Source organism: Anomalospiza imberbis, chromosome Z (genome assembly GCF_031753505.1).
Source record: "Anomalospiza imberbis isolate Cuckoo-Finch-1a 21T00152 chromosome Z, ASM3175350v1, whole genome shotgun sequence".
Classification (NCBI taxonomy): Eukaryota; Metazoa; Chordata; class Aves; order Passeriformes; family Viduidae; genus Anomalospiza; species Anomalospiza imberbis.
The window spans coordinates 18,022,925-18,049,797 of record NC_089721.1 but is presented as its reverse complement, the minus strand read 5'-3'; the positions used below and the strand labels follow the sequence as shown (position 1 = coordinate 18,049,797).

The window sequence follows — 26,873 nt, the reverse complement described above, 5'->3', positions numbered from 1 at the left end:
AAAATCTACTGGAAAACTTCAATGAAAACCTTTCTCCAGTTGAAAAAAAAAAACCAACAGTACTTTTCCATAATATTTCTGATGTTAATTTAAAAAAATTCTGTTAGAAAGGTAACCACAGTGATACAAACATTTTGAGTACCTTTTACTGTAATGCTTAGAGAGCACTATGATTTTGCTACAAAATCTAATTTCCTCTTAATTGTTTACAGTTTGAAAAATCAGTGTAATGCATAATTTTTCCCAAGATTTTATTTCATTGTCCTAGGATAGTATCTGGCTATGCTAAAGCTTGAAATTTGATTTTGGTATTAGAAGGGTATATTTCTCTGGTCTGTTGATGATTCCCCACCATGTAGACTTCTGTGTTTGCTGAGTACATATCAATATAACTTCATCAGAACTGGTGATATACTGGGGAGAAAAAACAAACCAACAGTGAAATACAAATGATCTTGTACAAATGCATAACTTGATTTTACAACCAGTGATTCCTTTTTTGTCTGTAATCCAGAGAAATTTCCTCTGTTACATGGCATTAAGAATGGGAAACTTATTCCAGTCACAGGTGTCTTTAAAGAATATGGAGACTAGTGCTAGCATCTGCTAAATATGATATGACATATCTGTCAGTCTCCATTTCTATGGCCTTTCTAAGGCGTCACACCAATCTGGAGTCTGCTGCACTACTGCCTTTTAGAAAGATGGTGCTCTCTTGTTTAATAACTGTTCTAGTTAAGATTTTAACCTTTATTATATTGATGTAATACTTTGGTCTCTGTTTTTGTAAGAGGTTGATGCATTGTGTGACTATCCATTCTTCTTCCTTTTATGACAGCTCAAATCCAAATCAGTTTAAAACCAAAATAATATAAGTAATTGAAGATCTTCTACAGTTTCATTGTTTTCTACTTGTTGTTTGACCTTCTTTAGAAAACTCATAAACAACAGTGCAGGAATGTACTTCTTATAGTATACAGGACTACTTGCTGGCTCTTTCAGGGAGAAAAGGTTCTATGTACAAGTTAATTTGAAGTATATACAAAACACATATGGGTCACATTTTTTAGTGCATTAGTTTGAGGCAGGACGTGTAAAAATTGTAGGTGAAGAATTTCTTAGCAAAATATAATTATTAGTATTGTCATGTCAAGTATTATTTTGGAGCTTGCAAGAGAATAGAATTCAAACTATTTAAAAATATTAAGACAAATGAGAGTATTTATATAGTGGAAATGAAAATATTTATTGTAACTTTGAAGCCAGAACTTTAAATTGACCATGCAACATTTAAGATGATTGGGTCACTGAGAATGCTTCTACCTCCAAACACACCAAATTAATAGTTTTGAGGGAGGATTTGCAACAAGACTTTTCATGACTAATAGAAAAAAATGTGCAGAGTGTAAATATAAGAATTTTTATGGGTATTATTTGCCATTAGGTAGCATTTTTTTATTCTTGCTTTCAGTGGGTGTATGAAATACAACAGTTTTTCTCAAAGATCACACTTTGTGTTGCTTGATATGCAAGGTGTCTCCTTGCTGACTTTATTTTTGTCATCAATGCAAAAATATCATCAAGGCTTGGGAAAGTAATTGCATCTTTTATAACAAGGGACTCAGGATGTGAGAGGTAAACATATCGAGGTTATGGAGTTAGAACTATGCATTATCCTGATAAGTACAGGTCTCTTTTTAGAGAAAAAACAATCACTTACATGTGTACATATAAACCTTCTAAATAGACACACCACAAATATATACATTTTGAAATTATGTAATCCTTGATTCCATGGCTGTCACCAAACTAAGACAAGAACTTCTCTATCACAGTAGTGCTAGATGGATGTTTCCCAGTGTGTCTTGAAAACTAATACCTTTTACAGAAATGTATAACACCAAATTCCTTGAAGATATTCCAATTGATAATTCCATATTGTCTTTTGGAAGAAATGTGTCAAATGTTTGTTTCAAATGAGATTTTTTATTTTATATTTTTATATCATAAGTGTTCTGCATGCTAATAAAAAAAAATCCCCAACAAATAGGAGAAATATTTCAGGTTTCTAATACCAAATACATTTCAATTAACCTATATGCAAGCCTTTTAAAGTTTTGTGTCACTCGAAATTTCTGCATTAGTAATTAGTATTATGTTCTGGAATAGGATGAAATTTCAGGATTGCAATACTAACAGTTGAAGCAAAAAGATTGTTTCTGATATTGTCCTGCCCAGGAGTACAAATCAGAGGTTTTGTTGAATCACCAAGCCAGTTGCCATTTTGTAATGATATCTGTTAAATGTTTAAATTCCAATGTCACAATGGCTATGACTTAGACTAATGGCAGTGTTTTAGATACATCTTCATGTTCATAGAAACAGAATGAAACTATCACTGAATCCCAATCTATGGTGAACCATGTTGCAAAGCTCACCCTGTTCCAAGAAGGAAAACCTGTTATTTCCTGCTCAAAAAAAAAAAAAAAATGAACCCCAGAGGGAAATTATATCCAACGTGTAGGGGGAAAATATTTTTCTTTTAAATACAATATATCATGCACACTGTTAATGCAGTGCTTTGGTGGCCTGGTAGAGCTGGAAGTGACAACTTAATGAGCACTTGGCGAGTCAGATATTGATCTAAAACTTGAGTATTAAACCCTATCATTAGTGCTTCTTAGTCTGTGGCACAAGCAGACACAAACCAGGGAGCTGAATTGCTGTTTAGTTTATTTCTGCTCTGTTCTCATTTGGCATGAGCGACTTAATTTCCCAAGCAGGTCTTGCATTACAACATTTTGCTACTCTGTTTTTTTCTGAAATGCTCTCTAAAAACTGCTTTTATTTTGGTGCAATTCTAAAGTGTGTTCATCATATAAAAGCTGTGTCATATTCTTTCAGTTTTCCCTGTTCTGACTCTCCAGTGAGTAGATTATTTTTGAAATTAAACTTCCAGAACATTTGAAAGAGATGCTGCTTTAGTAGGTTATTGTGTGATCAAAAAAGTGTAGTGGCAAACTGAGGAAGTCTCTCAACTGATTTATAATTCTGTTCCTTACTGTAAAATTCCCATTTCTTTTTCTACCTCTATTGCCCTGTGTGGTGTCAACCTGGTTTGGACACAATCTGAGCAAAAGTAGAATTAGTCCAGTAAAGAAATTAAGGCAGTGGTTTTTTTCAGGAATTACAATAACTCACAGAATATCAAAGTAGCTTAGAAATAAATAGTTGGGTTTTTTGGTTGCAGTTATAAGTAATGGAAAGATATTATTGAAGTGTGCATGACCTGTTGCATTTAGAATGTAGTTTGCTAATCAGTAATTAAATATTACATAGTCAATAGCAGTGGTTGAGGGTGAGGGGGAAAGAGTAAGAACAACTGAGTAATTTTTCTTTATATTAATTTAGCTTGAAAGTAGGGTCTGATTTCAAACTTTCTCTTCACTAAAAGCAATGTTCTGAAACCAAGTACTGATATTTCCTAAATCACCTGGCTTAGATAATACTGTATTGCAGGCAAATACACCAATGGTTGATGGTGGATTTAGGCACATGGAGATGTGCCAGAAAAAGTTCTGAAATTTGAAGACTGTCATTATACCAGTGAGAATGTAAAATGCTGTTTCAGTCCTAAGAACAAAGCAGCTCTGTCACTAGCAACCAATTTTAGACTATTGACAGCCTCACTTTTTAGTAGCTTTAACTGAACATGTTTAAGAAATTACCTAGATAACAATTCTTTATTTTTGTACAGTGAGATAGATCAAGAGAAATAATTACAAAGCTCCATCCTTAAAGGCTGAGGGAAGAGCTGCCTGAAGTACAGCAGTCATCCTGATGGCTGAGGCACAGGGCTGTGCTACCTCATTTAATTGATCTTTGGTAACAGCTCTTGCCTTTTGCAGTCAGAAGAAAAAAGTTCCTCACCTTCAGTCTCAATTATTGCAAATTGAGAGCTTGGACAGGCATACAGAAAGTCAAATCAAGTAACTAAAACTCTAAATTGGTGCTCTCAGCCAGCTGTTCTGCTCGTAAAAATTATGTTTGATCTGTTTGTTAATCAATTTCTGAACCCCAGCCATGTCTAGATTTGGCCCTGGGTATTAGTTTACCTTCTAGTTCAGTGAGGCAGTAGTACCTTCTACTATTTCTGTCTTTTAGATGATATATTTTCTGTCAAAATTTTAAGCCAAAACATTTAGCCCGTGGCTTATCATAGCCTAAAAAGTTACACAACAGTCTGGATTTGAAGAAAAATGAAAACTTTTTAAGTGTAGCTGCATATTTGAGCCTTAGTCATCCTGATGAGAAGGTTCTTTAATGATTTTTCACACAATCATTTTATATGCACCTGGTAGAAAATTAAGTTGAAAAGAAGCCCTGGCAGGCTTTTTGGACCAGGGCAAATTATGACCAACCAATGTAATGCTCTTTAGCAGGATAACTCGACTGATATTGAGGAAAGCTATAGGAAAGCTGTGCTACCATTCCCTGAGAGACTTGCAAGCAAAGCAGTTACGGTGGTTTGGATTAAATTAGTATAAACTCAGTATCCATCTTTAAATTTAAATGTATTTTCAGAAAATAGCAAACATTTAATGTCAAGTAGGGTGAATTAAACAAACTTTTGTGGATATCTCGATTCAAGTGGTGAAACAGGAAGAAATTCAATGGCAATCTGGGGAGGGGTCAAAAGGCTTAGTGTCATAGCTGAAATCAAATCTAGATGGAATTCAGTGTAGACAAATACAAAGTATTCAGAAAGAGGAAACAGACTGTGTAAATAGTTGGGCAGCTCTGCAGAGAGCTATTAGGAGAGGACTTGTAGACTGTGGTGAATAACAAACACGGTGGTGATACTCCATCTCAAATATACCAACAGAAACAAGCTTGGAAAGGACCTCAGTGTGCTGGATATTTAACAGGAGAACAGGTTTAAATAAAAACTGATAAATATGAGGTTAAGATGTGTGAAAAAAAACAGGGCTCTGAACTACCAAGTTTCATTCAGAAACAAAATGTTTTAATAGCTCCCTGAAAACATTAAACATAAATAAATTATGTCAGCATTATTTAGAAGCCAAAGAAGAAAATTATACCTGGAGTTATGATGAAAAACGCAAGGAACAGAAAGGGAAACTTTATGCCATTATTTATAGCTATATTGTGACCATGTTTTGGATATTAGCTGCTCTAATTTATCTTGATTTTAAAAAAAGAGTGGTTGAAAAAGCTAGAGAAAAAGATAGCAAACATGATGAATAGCAGGAACATCTGAGAAACTGAACAAAGACTAGGGATTTTCACCTTAGAAAAGAAGAACAACTGGAAAGTTTAAGAAAGAATATGAAGAATGTGGCTGGAAAACAGCTGCTCAGTATCTTTTTCAGAACAATGACAAAGCACTGGTCAGGAACAGGGAAGACACCTTTCCATGAAATGTGTGGTTAAGGTATGGAAATCTTCATCAAAGGATGTTGTTCTCATTAAGTTTACATGAGTCAAAAAAACAATTAATATTTTTATATTTATTTGTTTATTTATTTGCCATAAGAGGATATTTCCACAAAATATTTACAAGCCACAACAGTCAGAATTAATTTAATACTTCTAAAAATTTTATTTAGTCACTTCTATTCCTTCACTATGAAGAAATATTTTAGAATATTAAAACTTGGTTAATAAACAAGAACACCACGGAAGTTTAACCTTTCTATTTATAATCTACAAAAAATAATGCAAAACCATAATGCAAGAAGCAGCAATGGAAGCGTACCTATTTCCTAATACACTTGTAACCAGGTCTCATAATAGCAGTGTGGTAATTAGCCAGTGTACACTAAGATGATGCCATTAACAACCCTCATCCCCTTGCCCCTCATTTTTTCCAAATGCCTGAGGCAGAACATGGCTAATAATGGGCTGTACAGAAAGCATTTGTGCGAGGATGGGATAAACAAGCTATCATAGTTATCAGTGGGCTGAACTGCTGACTGAGCTTTGTTTATTGTGATGAGCTATAGAAATGTGCAAAGGGAAGTTTAAATATGGGATCAACAGGCAACACTAAGCATATTGAGTGACAGCAGTTATCAGTCAACATGAAGCCTTCTGCCTGATGGGAGAGCTGTTGTGCGCAAGCCATGGGGATTCTGCATGTGGTCTGGAACACATTACTTCTACTAACATGCTGTGATGAGTTGACCACAGCTAGATGTCAGGTTCCCACCATGCACCCACCCAGCAGAAAAGTAGGCACAGAAAATAAGATGGAAAACCTTGTAGGTCAAAATAAAAACAGTTTAATAAAGTAAAAGCAAAGGCTGTGTGGAAGCAAAGGAAAAAATATATTTTCTTCTCTATTTCCCACCAGTAGATTATGTTCAGCCACTTCTTGGAAAGCAGGGCTTCAGAACAGATAGAGGTTTCTTCAGACAATAAATATGAAGAGTAAATAGCCCATTTTCTTTGTCCTTTCTTTTAACTTTTGCTGCAGAGCAAATCCTATATGGTAAGGAATAACCCCTTGGTCAGCTGTGCCCCCTTCCTTGATTTTGCCCATCCCCAGCCTACTGATGCAGGGAGGGCGTGTTGGGAGTGACAGCACTTCCCAGCAGTCCCAAAACACAGGTATCTTGTCAATATCTTCCTAGGTACCACTGCAAAGCACAGCACTGTGAGGGCTGCTATGGGGAAAACTAAGTCTGTCTCAGCCAGACCCAATTCTCACGCCCTCCTGACTCTCACCTTGGTCTTGTATAAAAGATAATTAATCGTTGTTCTTCAGCTACTAACATTCCTGTGGGCATATGAGTCATTTAAGGGAGTAGTGCAGATGCATTAGGTTACTTTAATGTAACTGAAAAATTTTCAAAGAAATTCCAAAATAATTAATTTTTAGATTTTTCTACTAATGAGATCACAGTGCTTCAGAAATTGGCTCAGTATAGTATACATTTAAATTTCTTTGAGTAGTAATTTGGCCAAAGATGATACAAGCTTTCAAAAATTGTTTGAGAGCTGGGTAGTAGGTTTGAATATTTTCCTTTATCTCCCCTTACGCAAAAACTCAGCTAAGATTTTTCTTACATGTTCCAATACTGAGTTCTATAGCTGTAGCTTCCTTCATGTGGAAAAGATCTTTGTATAATATGGTCCCTTTTTTTTTTTTTTTTTTTTTGTTCCTACTCTTAATATTCCTAGTCTGTTTTACAATCCATCTGGCAAATATCCATCATAACATTGATCTAAAATAATGCATTTATAATTTATAGTCACTGCTAAGAATCAAACATGTTAGGTTGGAAGGTGTCCACTGAACTTTATAAGCATCCTGATAAATTATAAGATGTATGGTTTATGTAAACAAGTAGTACAATTGTATATTTTCCTTAACCTGTTAGTATGTTTTAATAAAAGGAACAATCAAATAGCTATTAGAAAGGCTTATCAGATATATCAGCTAACAAACAACTTCTAAGAAGTAAATGAGAACACATGCTGGCAAATAGATAAGGATTTTTTTTTTTTACTTAGTAATGGAAATGCACATTTAAATAGCTTTATGATTGAGACAACTTACTAAACCCAAGAAAATTGAAAGCAGATACTTGCATGCTGGAGCAAGTTCATGACTTGATAATGGTGCATTTCAACCATTAACATTAGAGGAGTTGCATAGATGTAAAACGGAAGTTTGAACACTACACATATTTGCTTTTCACAGGTCCTCCTTTGAGTTTGCAAATGCCTGATTTCAGAGCCAAATGTACTTGCTGTCTTAGGTAGAAATATTAAGACAATATGAAGACTGCAGCTACTTACTGTTTTGGGAAAAAAATTAGTTTGGATTAGATGCCTAGTATGAGGGATTCATCTTTCAGTAATGGCTACTAAGGACTGGTAGTATTGCTAAATTCTTGCTATTTAGTACTGTATTTTTAAGGAAAGATATTGATTCACCTCTCATATTATTTCAACCCTGCTTTCTCATTCTATTATGGCTTTCTCAGTTATGGAGAACTAGATAAAATTCACTCATTTGACTTTTGTGCCACTTGTTTCTTCCTGGAGTTCTTTGCAATCTGTTTTATATTGCTTTGACAATCTAAAATAGTCCTAAAATGGAAATTAATTTTCTTTGCTGCTCCTTAAAGCTAAAATTTTGCTAAGTTGCCATAAAAAAAAAACCAAAAAAACAAGCCAAAACAAAACAAAACAAAACAAAAAAAAACCAACAAAAAAACCCCAAAAAAACCTAACAAAAAACAACACAAATGAAGCAGGTTGTTATTTTCAAATTTACTTTCCAATTTATAAGTCATATAATTATTTGTATTTGCGATCACTTCTGATCAGTCTGCTCTCTTCTACTGGTAGATTTTTTTCTCTCTCTTTCATCAGTATATGATTGCAGGTAGTTGTTCAATGATACAAATAATTTCAAGAAAAAGAGTTCTCTATGCTTTGCTAGTTCATTAAATAAGTCTAAATTTCCTCCAGGATTTTTCCACACAAAAAATATAGTCCTCTGTATTACAGCAACAGCTCACACGCATCTTTTATTTGCATCTGCTCTAGTGCTGTTGTGATTAAGCATTTTAACAATTTCAAGATAGAATATGGCATAATGACTTCAGTCTCTCTTCAAACATTTTAATAGAATGCTTTTTCTTGTGACTTAAACATCACTCAAATGACACTACCATTCTGATACTTGTTAACCATGTTTCCTAAAATGTTGCTGTTATTAGAGTGGATCAGTAACACATCTTTTCGGTCTGGGAAAGCAATCATATCAGTGTGTTTTTTGCTTAGAGATATTGCAGAAATTGATAATTCTGAATTATGCTCAGATTAATAAGAAAAGTTTGGGAACCCAAAGATTTTCTGTTGAATTTCAAGGTGTACATAAAAGCGCTTTATAAAAGCCTGTATTTTCCTGAAAAAAAAATTTAAAAAAGAAGTATAAACACAAATATCAACTTTAATAAATTTAGTTTTTTTTTCTTCTGATATTGTTTAATTGATCGTGATTGGCCCATTGGAATTATTTGAATGTAAGAGCTTCTGTGTGGCTGGAATGTTCTTGGTTCACAGCTAATAACCCTGAGCTCTAGTTCACTTTGAAGATTCCTGGGTGTTGCAGTTAATCATAGTAAGCAGAGATAATAAGAAATACTGTTGTTGAACTTTGAGATAAGCTACTGTTTTACTGATGAGAAAGTAAATGCATGGGGTAGATATTCTTAGTACTGATTATTTCTGAAACATGATATGGCAGCTCTCTGAAATAAAATATCTATTGAAGAAATGTTACTTATCAAAGGGAAGCTAGACCCGAACTGTTGAAAAGAGCATTTTCAAGGTTGTATGGAATAGCATTCAGCTTCACAAAATAAAATTACTGGGAATGTGGATTCTTTATCACGAAATAGAATCTCCCAAAGGAAATATCAAACACAAGGCAATACCAACACTGTCACTAAATGTGCTTTCCTCAAGATGACAGCTGTAATGGGCCATAGTCTGCTGATTTATCACAGCAGAATATGCTATTTCTATAAAAAAGAGCAAACTTTATGACAATTTTTCTGAGATAGGTCCACTGTGATTCTCTAGTACTATACTAGCCTCTCACACGATGCTGTGGCACTTTAGAGCCACAAAGCAGGACACTTCCTAGCCCAATTCCCCTCTCTTCCCACACCTGGCAGAGAACCAAAAAACAAATGTCCCACTCCCAATCCCTCATTTGCAAGGCATGACAGAGCCAAGTGTACTGAGAATTTGAAAATGGGTAATGAACTGGCCAACAAAGTGATTGTTTGGAAAATGGAAAAGACAATCCTCCAACCACTGCATAATGAGTTGTGTGAAAAAAGGTGTTTACATTTAGAAGCAACACTATGCGTTTGAGTTTCTGTGTAGCAAGATAGGAGTAGAATACATACTCTGCAATCCTGTATTCCACAATGAAGAAAAGTGTTTAAAAGTATAGGTTAAAAATTAAAATAAGCCTTGATAGTCATAATAGCAAATTAAATTTGTATCCTTTTTTGTGGTTCTTAAATAATTTCTTTAGCAAAAAAGAGTGTGTTTTTAAGATTAGAAACTTGAAGAAAAGGGACTTAGCAAGCAAAAGAAATTAAATTAATACAGTTACATCCTAAGAATAATCAACTGGATTGTGATTCAGCTCCCAACCCAGTCATTTAAAAGCAAAGCATCTTTGTTAATAATCACCTAAATTTATTTTATGAGTACTGAAAAGAGAAGGGGACCTCTAAAGTTTTGTCCAAAACTGATTTTTAAGTTATGTGAAATTGATCACATTTTCAAGATGCCTTCCTCTGTTCATTGATATACACAGACTAGTGAAAATATTTCAAATTAAACTAACTTTTAAATAACTGAAAATAAGTGAGGGAAATTCTTTTTATGTTAAAACAATAGGTTTAGGGTTTTTTTTGTTGGTTTTTTTTTGTTTTTGTTTTTTTTTGTTTTTTTTTTGCAATAGGAACAAGTAAAGCTATCTAGAACAGTTTCTTGAGTTGCCAGAAACAATGTAGAACACCGGATGAGAAGTCAACATTTTTTTTTTAAATTCCATAGAAGAATATCCCATAAATTTCATTTTATGAAATGGAGGCTTGCTTCATTTGCTTTGTGCATGTATAGTGACTGCTGCAATAAGGGTCGATTTTGAGATTGAAATGTTGCTGTGAGAGTGTTCATGCTCCTGAGATCCTACTTACTAAAAGAGGAAAGTTTGGAGATCCTAGAATTATCCTTGAATACAAAAGTTTCTTTTTTAAGAATTTAAGATGATTATGCATAATTAAGAGTTACTGATTTAAATGCACATGTGAAATATAGATTGCTGCCAATACATGTGTAAGTTTTTGAAGAATTAAACAGCTTCTTATCTGACTTTACCAATGCAGGAAAATTGATTCATTACTTGGTTATTGGTCTGATGTTCACTTGAACTTTTTCATTCAGTCTTTTAAATTCAAAATAATTTAGAAATAGCACTAAATAATTCTTAACTTTTAAATATTCAGTATTTTATTTCAGACTCCACTTGCTTGAAAAATTTAAAGAATTAAATAAACGTAAGACAATATGTATTTCAAAACAAGCAAAGCACATCCAGGAGGCATTTTGATTTGTGGGGCAAAAGGAAAGTGACTAATGTGACAAATGTCAGCAATTCATGTGGTGGGAGTGACAGGAGGATTGAGCTAACCTTATGAAGTTCAGTAAGGAGAAACACATGGTGCTGGGTCACAATAACCCATGCACGGAGTAAATACCTAACTGGCAATTCTTCTGAAAAGCACCTGGAGATTTTGATGGACATCTGGTTGAATATGGGCTAATAGCACACTTTTACCATGAGCGAAACAAGCTGCATACTGAGATACATTATGTGATCTGTGGCCAGCAGATCAATGAAAGCAGTTATTTTCATCATAAATTGTGAATTACTGAAATACTTCCGGTAGTTCTGGGACTCCAATTAAAGAGGGATGTGAAGAAGCCATCATAGATCCAGTAAGGGAGTTTGCAAGGAGGACTAAAGAGATGTTCAAGTTTACTCAAGCAGGAAAGAGGAACTAAGGAGGAATCTAATAGTCTGACACTAGTAGTAACTAGCTAATAACAGCTAGTGAAGGATAGTTGCAAGCAGTAACATAGCAATCTGTTCTTCATAGTGAACAGTGTTCTAAACAGGGACAATGGTCACAAATTGGTTTTGGGTCTTTGTATCTGGTTTTGAAATACTTTTTTTTTTTTTTTTTTTTTTTTTTCACAACTCTGAGGGTAGTGCAGTGTTCCATCTGACACCTGGAGATGCTGTCAGTTCTTCAGCTTTGGAAATTTCTCAGACTTAAGTAGGGGAATAATATCTGGAATATTCAGTATTGGTGATAACCCACTTTCCAGCAGGAGATTGGGAGAGATGAGTTTCTGAGACTCTTCCACCTAGTGTGTGAGTCCATGGTTCACTGCTGCAATACTTGAATACTGTACAGCAGAAGTTTTTTTTTTGGTTTTTTTTTTTTTCCCCTTCACAATGGGGTCTGATTTATGACGAACTAAAATTGCTTTCTTTCTGTAAATGGGTACCAAATAGAGAAAATGTAAGATCAAAATTTAATTCTTAATTTTGAGTACTTGGTTGAGTGTCTTTAAGATTTGTAGTAAACTTCTTTACTTGTTTTCAAAAATCTTTACTTTCATCTGTGTTTATGAACATTAGCACATTAGCAAAGCTAACTCATGTACCCAGAATATGAAGAAATTATAACTGCTATGAATTTTTCTTCTTCTGCCTTTAATTTCCTTAGTTATAAGGTCAATCTTCAATTTCTATGATTTCCCATTGTATTTACTACCTAGCTGTGAGACATTCTTATCTTATCTTATCTTATCTTATCTTATCTTATATCTTATCTTTTATCTGTCCACACTTACTTTCCCCTCTGCAGCTCCATCTTAGTGGATGATGTAGATTTCAGTGGGTAAAAGGTGTATAAGGTCCTTTCCTTAAAGCACAATGCACAATGTACTAGGAGGACAAAGGCATTTTCATAGTTACGGACATTTTCATTTAGCCTGTTATTTTCTTCAAGAATAGGTATTGGAAATATTGGTAATTGTGTACATACGCATTCTAATTCTCAGTGTGCTCTTTTAACACAAGAAGTCCTCTTTGCATCTTTGAAATAAAAAAAGGTGAATACATTTTAAGTAATATAAGCTAGCAGAAAAATTCAACAAATATTAACTGAAATAATAATATTAATTGGATAAACAGTCTGGACTGGATTAATAAAAGGTCTAGTAGAAAACAAGAGTTCTCTGTATTTCCCCCCAGTAACTCATAAGATACCTCAAAGGACAAGGACAAGGAAAGGTTGTCCAGGAAAGGAATCCAATTCTCTTGAAGATTTTTGAATCAAGGCTCATTGAGACAGTGCCGAGATATGTGAGTTTATTGTAGACATGGAATAAGGGATTCTCCATTTTGCCCACTAAATTTCCCAACACTTCACCAGAAGAGTACAGAATTACCACTTTCTTCATTCTGTCACGTGATAGGTGGTTTTGTAACAAATACAGCAATTACATAAAACTAAGTAGCCAATGTAATATGTGAATGTTATATAGTTGCTCTTAGTAAGTGAAAAATGCTCTACTACACAGCGGGCTACAAAATCCCAAGGCCCTTAAACAAAGCCATGGAAAACATTTTGAATTAAAAAGCCAGAAATTAGACTTTCAGTGTCAAGTGGCTCCAATGTTCTGTTCCCTTCACAGAAGCCAATTGCTACCATTTCTGAGATAATGTTTTAAACTTGACTCTTAAGTGTTTATTGTATTGGAATCCTGGAAAACAAAGTAATTTTTTTCTCGCCCTGGTTTGATGTTTTTTTCATTGAATGTCTTCCATTGTGGTCTTCATGAACATGCAATTAAATTGTTAAATATAATTATTCACGAGTGGAGTAAATTATGTTAAAAAAATAATATGTATTATTGGATTTACATAAGAAGCTTTTGCTGATGGGGACTAATAATTTTGTTAAAATAGAAGTTTTAATATCAATCATGGTTACCAGACCATAGCAGATGAATAGCATAGAAAAGCACAGATACGCTTTGAATTTGAAATGCCAGGGCACTCTTTCTACTCTCCTAACAGCTGCTCTAGAAAACAGTTTCACTAAATTTTAAATTATCTTTTAAATAAGATGATCTTATTTAAAAGATAATTTAAGAAAAGGTTATTACACAATTAGTTTATCTTATTTCAATACTAGACACATTATCTACTTCAAAAGTTATTGCTGTTCTCAAATCAAGGTGAACCTCTCTGTGAAGAATATGTTGCTTTTTGCAGGATGCTGTAAGAGAAACTTGTAAGTCTTTGCAGGATTAATACTTATTTGACAGTGTTTCATTTTCTCTTTCACTTTGAAGTTAGCTGAAAAGCATTTTTCTTTTCAAATAATGGCTATACCAATATCGCTGTGCAATCATTTTGGGGGAAGATGGAACTCCAACACTTAAAACTAGGGAGGAAAACTCAGCAGAGTTCATGACATTAACTTCATTCAGTAGTGTCTTTAGTTGTCAAGTGACTAGATCATTACAATATGAGGTGAGCCAGGCAGCCTACATCTATTCTGGGGGTGACATTTTCTGTCTGATGTCAAATGGGCAGAATAATCCATGACACTGCCAAAATACTAACATTATTGAAAAATTGTTAGGTTTGGGATGTTTTACCAGAAAAAGACAGTGAATGCACAGTGTGGACAGACACAGCAAATCTGTCTCAGTCTTAGAAAGACAGCTCTACAGGCACCAAAATCTCATATTTTATGGAGATCACATTTTTTCACTTATTTGCAATTTAACAGATGCATTTCTACTTATTCTTAGAGGAAATCCATCAGAAAAGCTTACAGTTGAAAATACTTTAAATATCTGGACTTCTAAAAGGGAGAAGTATTGATAAAATAAGAAAATGAGGAGAAACATTAACACTCAGCAAAGTCTTTATTATAAAGCAGATAAAATTATTAAGGGATACTAAATTACTTATATTGAGTTAAAACTTGATAAGAAATGGTAAAATGTCTTGACGATTTCTTACCAGCATAATAGACATGAAATCAATGTACTCTAGAACTGCATTTCCTGTTTTCAGCCATGAATGACTGATGACTCAGCTTTTTCTATTACCATCAACTGTCCATTTACAGAAATATCATTGAACTAATTTCCAAAATGTCTGTATTCATTCAACTTAATATTGTCTGTTCTCCAGAACTGTGAAGCTGATAAAAATGTTTTGGCATACTGGCAACCAATTTTGCAAATCAGCATAGTATTCTCCATTTTTTTCAAATGTAACCTTGCAATACAATATATAATCACAACTTCTACATAATTTGAGAATATTGAACAACAGAAGTGCTGACATACACCTTGAAAATAGAGAAAAAAAACCTGCTATGAAACCAAGTTGATAATCACTGTTAGGAACTTTCAGATCTCTATTTTCCTTTCACTAGTGCTCATAAAAGTACTAGTAACTCTGTTCCAAATTTCTATATTTAGCATGAATAAATTTTCTGTACTAGCTAATGCAACTATAAAAGCCTAGCAAAATTCCCATGGTATGCAGCCAAAGTCACATAAAATATTTCAAGTCTGGGGGAAAAGCTTAGTTTATTGTATGGGCTTTCACCAAGACTTTGTTATAAGGGGAAAATAATTTTTGGCTGAAAATGGTTGAAATACATATTTCTTCTCTCACCCAAACACGTATATGGTAATGAAGCAATTTCTCCCATTAATTGGAAATAAAAAAAGTGGCAAAATATTTTAGTCTATAAAATACGTCCTCTCTTCCCCAGAAATTTATTTGAATTTGAAACCAGAGGTTTCTTCAGTTGTATTTCCTCTGTCATCTCGGTGCTTCTTATAACATCTCCTATTCCTTCCTTGTCTGATAACTCCAACCTGTTTTTACAGTTCTTCTGGTACATTTCCATCTTCCCTTATTTTCTCAGAGTACTACATCATTCTGTGTGGAACCTTTTTCTTATCCTTTCCTGTGGCTTTAATTAAATCTTCTGCAGACTCAAATTTCAGCTAGATGCATCTGACTCCAGGACTGGTACCTTGCTCTTTCTTGGGCCTTGGCTTCTCATGAAACAATATTGCCATTCTGCTTCTGAACAAAGGGCTTTATCAGCTTCTACACACACACACACACACACACACACACACACACACACTGCATTCTCTATAATTTTATGTGTGAAACTAAGAAACAAATATACTTACTAAAAAGTAGTATTTTACTGTACAAATAAGTAAAAGACAGCATAGTGCAAAATAATCTAATCTGAGTTTGTAATCTGAAATATAATGTGAAAAAAGTACTTGATAAATAACTTTTTTCCAAAGGTTATCCAAAAGTAGCATCACTGTGTTTATCTGTTTGGGGAATGTCCGCTGCTAATTTTTTTCCTTGTGTTCTCATTGACAGTTTTTCATATTTTCTTTCTGAAAATAATAAAAAAAATCTGTTTGGATCTTTGTTCTACTGTTCCAACTTTCTAGTCTAATTCTTTGGGGTAGATAACTTTATAAAAATCTATTATTCACATGTTCATGTGAAAGGAAATAATCATGGATGAACAGCTGTATCTAAATTCTCTATAGGCAGTCTGTGTCTTGCAACCTCATATCATGTTAAGTGGTGATAGTACTTTTCTTATCTTAATTTTCAAAAGAACCATTTTAAAAATTTGTGGGCTAGAAGAAAATCAGCACTTTCAGTTCTGTCAGGGTCTGAGAGGAAAAGAAATTTTCACTGTCTCCATTTCAGATCCACTGTCTAATTTTTTTTTTTTTTTTTTTTTTTTTTTTTTTTTGTTTTTGTTTAGAATTAGTCTTCAGCTTCCATTCTTTTTTTTAGTAACAGACAAGATGGAGGGGTATTAATAGTAAACATGTTTGGAGTTTAGATTTATTTTTTCATGGTAAGTGAAATTCTTAGGGTTTGGTTGGGGTTTTTATTAAAGTATATATGAAGACTTAGCTCTGGCTGTTGAAATAATGGGCTGCCTTGTTGGACCTGGGAGGTGGCAGTGTGCCCCTTCCCGCTGGGCCAGGGGTGCTGTGGGCATGAGGACATCAAGTGGCCAGTGACAAAGAGCTGCCCTTGAGCAAGACTGAGCCATGTCACAACTTGAAAATGTACTGTTTTTTTCTTTTCCTACATCCAGGAGCTGATCCTTTCTTATTGAGCACAAACTGTTACTGGTAGACTTATTCCCAAACTGCTGAATTAAATTCTAATTTACGATTCCTGCTGGGCATGCATATCAGCAGTTGGTATGGAATTGTGTATTGGAGATGGTCCCAATATTCTTCACAATTTCAAATGCTTTATGCAAGTAAAGTACAGATGGTTGCTGTTATTCTTTTTCAATAAAAAATATATTTCAACCTCAGCTACTAAGAAGGGAGGCATAAGTCAGCCGTACTGCTGCAATCATCTTTAAATTGGTTCATTTGTTACTACTCCTACCTTACAGCCACATAGTGTTGAGATTGGATAATATGTTAAGTGCTTTGAATTTTACACAGCTCACATTTTTAAATGCTAGGAATTATGCTGTGTTTAAAAATGTTGTCTAACCCCTGTTTTCTGAGGGTTTTAAGCCCTTAAGAGTCCAAGGAAGGAGCTTGCTCCAGTTAGGACAGCTCTCTGAATGAAGATGTGATCTGTGCATGTGTGAGAGGCGTCAGAGCTACTGCAGCCAAGAGCCGGCTGTAGCTTAAAGATCAGCTGAGTTCACCACACAGATACATCTGGTCGCAGCTGGCTGAATGAACCACTCCAAAGGAAGAAAATGACCTGGTTATGGATGTCATATTATTTTAGAAGTAAGTTCTGAGAGTAACTTTTTTTTATTTTATTGAACACCAGAGGGCATGGAAGCTTGTTTCTAGAGAGGGAGAGATGCTTTGCAGGCATGTTAAAGCACTTCTGAAATCCCATAACTTTCATGATATCAAAACTTGTCAAAAGTGGGACTGCTTTACATCATCACAGAATTTATCAGGCTGGAAGCCACCTCTGGAAATCCTTTAGTCCAGCATCCCTGCTCAAGCAGGGTCACCTGGAGCAGGTGGTTCTAGACCATGTCACTTGTTATCTTTATGGCTTTATATGTAGTTTTGATGTGCTCTCAACACGAAGTGACCAAAACTATTACTCTATAGTTTTGGATCATTTTTTTTATTTCTGTCAAGAATGTTTCAGTAAAGTCCTAATGAATTTTCCTAACTCGTTTACAGGAACAAATGGTCTAATATTACTTTCACCTCTGTTCAGTTTTTAGGGTAACTTGCAATGCCAAGCATTACCTCTTTCATCCTTTTCCTAAGTTAATTTTCATAATTTATACTAAGAACTTTATGATAGTACTTTCAATATAAAATCTAAATAAGCTGTTCTCATTATCTAATATAATAATTATTGTGTTAGGACCGTGCAATTAAATAAGACTGTAGAGCTAAAGGAATGGATTATAAATATAATTGTCTTAATTTTCATATACTTAAGCATAAATTGAATGGGAATAAATATCATGAAAAATTAATTAAAAAATTATTCTAATATTTTTTCTTATCTGCAATATAATTCCTTGTTTCAAAGTTAAGTTTATTACATTTACATTACTATAAATTTGTGGTAAGCACATCTACAACATGAATTATGAATTATTATTATACATTAGAGTCATGTGTTAAGCAAGATTCTGGTTCTATTTCAGATATTGGTATCCTTTTAGGTTTAGGTTAAAGCATCTAAGTTCCCTACTTCAGCCTCCATTTACACTGTATGAAAAAAACACTTATTTACAGATGGATAGTTTTCATTTTGATAAACTGTTGAAACACACAAAATAGATACCTAAAGTGTTCTATTGAATACTTTATTTTACAGTTCTCTTTGAATGTAAAATATGTAGAATATTGGTTAAGTCAATTTGTTCCTTTAAGCCTTTAACAATATCGGGGAAATTTTAGTTTTGAATCGATATTTATCTATGGAGACAAGAGAGTTATCTCCACTTTTTCCTTGCAGGCATCACTTCTGGGATTTTCCAGTATTTTTGTCTGCCATGTTGACTACCAATTCACTCTACTCATTTTCACAGGGTATATTTTCTTGGAAACTAAAGGTAAACCACAGTTTGCTAATTCTCTGAAAAGTGTGTCCTGGGCAGCCATAATGCCTTTCCTCTAATTGTTCCTTTCTTCTGGGGAAGACTTTGATGCATAAGACAAACATCCCTGTTTAAGAACTTAAAAATGTTCATCATCTTTAAAAGACAGATGAATATACCTACCTGAGCAGCAGGAGAATTGATCCATGCTTTTTCTCTGTCACACAGACAAATAGGGCTGAGTCACACAGACTTTAGGACTCAGATTTCCCAAGTCTTGCTGGCAGCAAATTCTATCTTCTGCTGCTCAGGCATTGAAGCAGGATCTTTATTTCCACCTTTACAAAAGATCACTTAATATTATACAGGATGCAAACAGCATCACATGTGTTAACTGCAAATTAAGTAAACTGAAAAGTAGACTATAAACTAAGCTTATTTCTTTCGCATTTCAGCCCTGTCCAGAGATGTCCCATTTTTTGCCCTTGTCCTAAGGCACTTCTCAAATTAGCTCTGATCTAAGTGACTCTGATGCCACTTCTGTTGCAGTCACCTAGAAGTAGAATGTGTTCCTGCCAAATAGTTTTTGAAATCCCACTAAAAGCATAGGATTTTAAGTGTTGAGGGCAAGGAATGACTATAATTCTCTGACAGATATTTGTGGAATCAAAGAAAAAATGGAAAGGCTTCCTAGGTAATCTGCTGAATATATATTTCGTTATCTGTGAAATCCCCTTTCAATAAGCCAGCTCCAAACATGAGTCAAAGGTGCCTGGTAATCATTTGCACAAGCTCTTCAATTTCATTTGTACTAAAATTAGGTTCCTCAGTAGTTCTGGAGACAGTATTTGTCCTTGAAGTTTATCAGCATCCTTTGAAAGAACAGATAAATAGAAAAGCTCTGATTTCAGCAGTGATTTTAAAAGCAATTACTAAAACACACATTTCTTATGCAAAACTTTTTTTTTTTAATAATGATTTAATAAATAAAATTTATTGGAAAATTACTGGAAATTGCAATATTTCTATAAAACGTTTATTCTGACTACCATTAAAAATACTTTCAAGCATGTTTTATACAGAATTCTGTAGTTTATAACTCTATAAGCTGAAGATCAGTGCTCACTGCTTGTATAATGTCCATAGATAACCATAGTAGTGTGTACCAAGGATAATGTGTTTACAGAGGCTGCAGGGGTTGTCAGAGAAACTCAGACAAAAACCTTGCTCAGTAAAAGTTGGTGCACATTTCATAAAAACTCTGCTAGATATATTTCAATAGTCTTAACATTGCTGCATGGCTTAACACTTCCATTATTAAAATAACTTATTTCTGAGCTCAGGTCTCTCCTGGTTTTCATTCTGATACTCCCTTCTTGATGATATCTGTCACCTATAGTAGTTTGTGTCTGTATGCATGACTAATGGAAGAGCTATCTGCTTAGGCTGGTATATTTTTGACAACTCTCTTCTTGCTCTCCAGTGTTAGTACTTTAATCTGTAGGAAAGAATTTCACACTTTTTTAATCCTTCATATACTTATCTATTCATGTGATTTACTTACAGCACAGACACAGTCATTTTACATTCTGAGCGAGAACTTCATCAAATGACAATGACAAGAGCATCAAACTTCCTCTCACTTTAAATTAGTCATTGCTATTTACAATAATTTCCACACAATAAATATATGAGAAGTCACAAATAGTTACGATTGATGAGACAAAACCCTTTATAACATGCATTTCAAATCGGCTTGTATCTCTAAAACTAGCATTAGCAATAAATACATTACTATAAAAGTTACTGAAAAAGTAAAACCCAGATATTTTATGATGTTTTCAGAATTAATATATATTTCCTAATTACAAAAGGAAGTAAGTACATGCTTGTGTGTGCGTATTTGTATGTCCTCTTTCTAGATAATTTTTAATCCTTTGTAGCAATCATTTTATAGGAATCTGGGAGATCATTAAAATGATCAGAAGTTCACAAATGTAGTAGGCTAAATATGTGAGAAACCCTTTTGACAGGAGGGCTACAGGCCATGCTGAATCTTTACAAATCACAAATAATTCTTAGTAGAGCATTCTTATGAAATCACAAGAGAAGTGTCGCTACTACCAACCACTTCAGAAACCATTGTTCAATAAAAAAGCCCTACAGAAATATTTTAGCCAGGTTTTTTTTCACAGACACAGACTGCAGGATTAAGCACTAAATCTAAGAAGGGATGATAAATAACAATAATTGGAAAGCATTTGCAGTGCAAAGAGATACTAGTCTTGGGCAGACTATTTAAGTCTACAAAATAAAAGGTGGAGACAGCATGCCTTTTTCTTTATATTTCATCCCAAATGAAGTAACTTGTGATTTATTTTGCATTGTAAACTTTAATAGGACCAAACTGGTATAAAAAATATTATATATTCAGACTTGCTGAGGTGTTAAAATAGATCAGGGTGATGGAAAAAATGAAAGACTGAAGAAAATCTGCTTGCCTTTTGAGGGGGTTGAAAGTTCAGGTTTTCTGTTCACAACTTGGTCAGATTTGGGAAGGGTTTTTTTGTTTAGGGTAACCCTTTTTTCAGGTGAGAAAGGAATACTTCAAATTTCAGGATACTTTTTACAGAGGAAAATATCTATGTTATGAATTATAATATTCTGAATAAAGGGATAATGTAAAAAATGGAAGTTAGAAGAATATTTTTAAAATAAGCTTGAAGTTGTTCAAAACTTAAATGAAATATATAAAATAATTTTATTTAATTCTAGGTCTTATATATTTTTAGCTTTCCAGCATAAACTTTTATTCAGGTATCTCTATGTGAAAATAAACACACATCATTCTACTGGGGAAAATTAGAATGTAATTTTATCTTATATTCAAATTGTTCCCTCATAATTCTTGTTTTGGATGTTGTCTTTGTTTTGATAGCAAGACAGAAAGTAAAAAAGCTGGAAAAATATCTAGTCCATAACAAAATTTACATTAATATTATTAAATTATTTGTAATTTGAATTGTGCAAGATATATCTTTGAAATGGTGGGTAAATATTTGATTCTAGCTGTACAAAATTCAGTGGCATTTTGTTTGGAGGTGTCTAACAAAACCATAAGACAGTGTTTGAAAACAGAAGACTCTGAGAGAAGCATCTGTAAAATGCTGTATGCTAATGTAAGCCATCCTGCCTGTTGTAATGACCTCAGTTTGAGCTCTTTCCAAATTTCCAGTTGTTGATAAATAAGAATTTTTTAAACAACATGACAGAGTTGATATAATAGAACCATGGAAACATAGAATTATTTGAGTTAGAAGGTACCTTAAATATCATCTAGTTCTGACTTCCCTGTCATAGCCAGGGACACCTTCCACTAGACCAGGTTAGTCAGAGCTCTATCCAGTTTGGCTTTGGACACTTCCAGGAATGTGGCATCCACAGCTTCTCTGGGCAACCTGTTCCACTGCTGCACCACCCTCCTAGCAAAGAACTTCCTCCTAATACCTAATCTAAACCTACTCTTTTTCAGTTTGAAACCATTCCCTCTTGTCCTGTCATTACAGGCTCTTGTACTCCTTGTAGCTCCCTTCAGGTAATGTAAGGTCACCCCAAAGCCTTCTCTTTTCCAAGCTCAGCAAACACAATTATCTCAATCTTTCCTCATAGGAGATTCACCCATCCCTCTTATAATCTTTGTGACCTCCTCTGGACTTGCTCCAACAGGTCCATGTCCTTCCTGTGCTGGCTGACAGGTTGATACCTCCAGAGTCCTCCTTTCTACCCTTTTAAAAGATGGGCACAATGTTTCCCCTTTTCCAGTCTCCTGGGACTGCCATGACTTTTCAAACATCATGGAGAGTGACTTGGCACCTACAGCTGCCCTTTCCCTCAGGACTCTGGGATACATCACCAGGTCCCATTGACTTATGTACACTCAGGTTCTTCAGGTGGTCACCAATCTGATCTTCACTTACAGTGGGACGGACTTTGCTCCCCAAGTCCCCATCCTACTGTCCATCCACTTGAGAAGTGTGGGAAGAGAGGATATCACTGAAGACCAAGGCAAAAGTATTGTTGAGTATCTCAGCCTTTTCCTCATCCTTGTTACCAGTTTTACAGCTTTGTTCAACAGGGGCCATTACTCCTTCTTTGACTTTCCTTTTCTGGTTAACATACCCATAGGAGCCCTTCTTGGTGTTCTTTGTGTTCTTTGCCAAGTTCAACTCCAGCTTTGCCATCCTAAATAATTGTCCTTCTCTATACTCTTCCTGTGTCACCCATCCTAGCTTCATCTTTTTAAGCAGTTCCTTCTTTTCCTTTAGTTTGCCCAGTAGATTCCAACTCAGCCATGCCATTGCCATTGTCACAATAGGAGTTGTAACATCCTTTTTCTCAAGGTATAACACTGAATACAATAGACTCATGCAGAGGAATGAATAGAATACACTGAATACAATAGAATCACACACCTTCTGCTTCCTACATCTACCAGTACATCATCTGTCAAAATAGGAAAATATACCACGCCTGTGAGGGTATTCATGCTTATGACCAGACCTAGTTACTTACAGGAGGTTTTACACTTACCTAACTTCAACTGACCAAAATAAACTCTAATTTCTTGTGGGTTTATGTGCTCATTGTTACTTTAAGTTTCAATTTTTTAATTATGCTAAATATTATTTTGTTATTTATTGATACAAAACTTTTCTATATAAAGTAGTATTTGACATCTATGAGAGAATAGTGAAAATGTTTTTAAAAATTCACCTTTTGTGGATCCTGTAAACCTGAAGCCATCATAGCACACTACAGGGGTACCATTAAGGAACTAGGAATGTGGGGCTGATATCCCACTATCGGTCAAAAAATGTAGAACAGAAGTTGCAATCACAAAACTGCATAGAATGTCAAAGATATGGCACCATAATTTTTTACAGTATTCATTTCTATAAGAGGTATGGATTATCAATAAATGCAATGACTGATTATACCTCTTTTATATAAAACTATGAGTTTGTTTACTCACACAATTTAGCTTTTTTTTTCAAAAAAAAAAAAACTTCTAAAAAGCAGCAACTTCATGTCAAATCATTTTATGTTATTTGAGTTTTGGTCAAATAAACCAAATGTTAGTTGAGTTTATGTTTTGTTTTGGTCTGAAAAAAAAAGGAAATGGCTGGAGGAGTCTAGCAACCTCTCTGTAAAAGTCAAGGTGTATTACAGACTTATTTGCTTCTTCATTTCTTTGAATTTCTCTAAGCACTGTGACATGTTTTGGTACAGTGATTTACTGCATGCCACTACACAGTGACAATAAGTGGTTTTGATATCAAGGTATAAATTTAGTCTTTACTAATCTCGTAAGAGGCTTATTTCTATGACCTTATTGTGGTTGCCTTCATTGGAAGACTTAGTGCCACAGTGAAGGAAAGCCACCAAGGAGGAAAGAGAACTCACAATGTGTTTAGACTTTTTGGTTCAGTTTTCTTTATTAAAAGAAATAAAGAGGCAAATGTTGCTGCTATGTTAATGTGTTGTACAAAATCCTTTTTAGAAACAGAATGTGAAAGAAAAAAAACTGGCAATATTAAGATACTTAGGATAAAATCATAAAAATACAGTCTACCCTGGCTTTATTTGCCAGAAGTGAATCATAATTTTGAAGAAAACTATAGTTTATGATACTTAGAAGGCACCTTACTAACCACTTTGGGAATGATTTTAAATCCATTCCTTTGAAAATTAGTTGCTACATTATTCTCATTCAATTTTATGGTCTATATTTTTAACTGCTCAAACAAAAAATTACTTTTGGCCTTAAGGCTTTCACCTATGAATCCCACATATTGAAAACTTATGTGAAGATATTGTCAGCTGATGCTGTAACACATTGTCAATGTAAAAGGAGAAAAATGGTTCCTCCAAGGAGGACAATATAGCCAGATATATTTATAACATTTCTGAAGAGTGTACTTACTCGTAGTACACTTTACCATGAAAGCAGTACATTTTATCAGATAATTGATGGATAGTTTTTGTCATTTATTCCTAGAAATTAATTTTTCTAAGTCTCTGAACTTTTTTGGTAAAACCCTGAGTAATTCTAAATTTTTATCTTTAACCTTGCTCAGGGTGAATACTCAGTTTCTTTTTGATCACATTTTTTTGGAATAAAAATATCTGAATTTATTTTGTTTCAAATCACTGGAAGGGGAGAATACTCTGCCTACCAGTGTTGAGAGATCATAGCCAGGGTGAGAGCCACTTGCTTTTAGCACTACTTAAGGTAGGCTGAAAAAACTGTGTGCGCGAGTTGAGGCTTGAATAAAAAATAAATAATAAAACAAAAAGAAGTGCAAATCCAGCCAGCCAAACAAACAATAAAAAGACACTGAACTGCAATGACCTCAGGTAGGAAGGAACTGAGTTCAATTCTCAACGTCACTGGTGGTAATACAACGCAGGAGTAATGTCATTGAGAAAAGCTGCGAAGAGGCCTGAAAATTATCTACCAGACTGAGACTTACTTTCTTAGAGTGGCTGATCTCTTGTAGATCATTAAGCCCTCTCAGGAAAGCTGCTTAATGTTATAAATTGATTCTCTTAAGAAACTGTGAGGATGGAAGACACACTTGAAAAGAGTTAAGAATTAAACAAAGAGGCAATTGAGGGCTTTGTGATTGTGTTTCCAGCAGCAGTTTTGCTCCCCGTTTACTAGCTTCTTGCTGTGCTGGGGGCACACACTGAGTGATGCAGCAGATTTTAATTTGGGGGGGGGGGTTCATTTGGCTTTCTTCTTCTATGTACTCTTATCTGCCTGATGTCAGTTGGAATAGGTTGTTCAAATAGAACCGATATTAAAAATACTTTGAACAGACAGTTAAGAATTTGAGAGATTTTGTCCGGGCAGCAGTGAATAATCAGAGCATTGGCTATTTCTGGTCTCCCTTAGCTCCATAGTTCTGTGTTCTTTAGTGGCTGCTGTAACTATCTAAGGGTTTACCATAAGAGTTCTCACTTGAATAATGCGATAAGAGCCCTGAATATAGGAGATGTTTATGCAAAGGGCAAGCCTCACGTAGCAGGAAATCCCAGTTATCCCTTTAGCCTGTGCTCTCAGCCAGCCACGTCTCTGCCAAAGCATACCATAGGAAAAGGACGTACCCTTACACAGTTACAAGCGTTTCATGATTAGTGTGGGGCACTTCCAGCACTACTGTCCTGTGTCCCCTCAGGGATATACTTATTAGACAGTTTTAGAATTGGCTTTTCCCATGGCCTTTCTGTGGGATCCTTTTGGAGCCTATATGCCTCGTCCATCTCCAAGAAATAAGATGAGATTTCGCTTTTTGAAGTCCTACAGGTATCTCTTCTGGTGGCTTACAGTGAAATTGACAGTGGTAATAGTTGCAACTGTGGATATTTTTTTTTTCTTTTATAGCATTACAGTATATAAAAAAGTGGAAATGGCTTGTATTAATTGTGATTCTCTTGAGCTCATAAAGGTTTTGCTTGAACATGGTGTATCAGAAAAAAAGGTATTGTTTCTGTATAAGAAAAAATACTGTGAACAAGTGATCATGGAATTGTATGAAACTGCACTTTTCAAGTAAATTATAACTTTGAATATTTTTGGCATACCAAGTTGGGGGAAAAGGTAGATTAACATTTATGTCAGTGTTCTTATGAAAATATTAATTGTAAATATTCTCAGTACTTATTATGATTTAGCATATTTAATTAAAAATAAGACACACTGATATAGAATACCAAAACTGAATTAATATTTAGAGTTGTGAAGCTTTTGCCAGACAATCATATTTGTTAATTATTTTTATTTTAAACATATTTGAAAGTAAGTTTAGCAAATGAGAAAAACACACAAATTGTATTTTTTCCTAAATTGCTGTCTAAAAATAGCAGTAGCAATGCTTGATTTCCATTATTTGTCACATTACTTTTGGTAATTGAACCAATATTTGTTCTTCAACTTCCTTACATTTATTACAGATTCCTTCCTTACAGATTAATGTATATTTTCAAATAAAAACTCCTACAATTTCCCATTTGTATATAATGAATTGAAAAACTTAC

General features: G+C 34.4%; 1 protein-coding gene across 5 annotated transcripts in view; it reads left to right on the top strand.

The window, feature by feature from the left end:
• Window positions 1–26,873, top strand: part of PDE4D (phosphodiesterase 4D) — a 508,545-nt gene that overhangs the window by 332,651 nt on the left and 149,021 nt on the right. The window contains exon 1 of one of the 5 annotated variants that reach the window (XM_068176181.1): window positions 25,966–26,142. The exons of the other annotated variants lie outside the window; for them this stretch is intronic. Coding sequence (XP_068032282.1) covers window positions 26,054–26,142 — 89 coding nt within the window. The 5' untranslated portion in view covers window positions 25,966–26,053. Of the gene's footprint in view, window positions 1–25,965; window positions 26,143–26,873 lie in introns of those variants that run through there. 5 annotated transcript variants of the gene reach the window in all.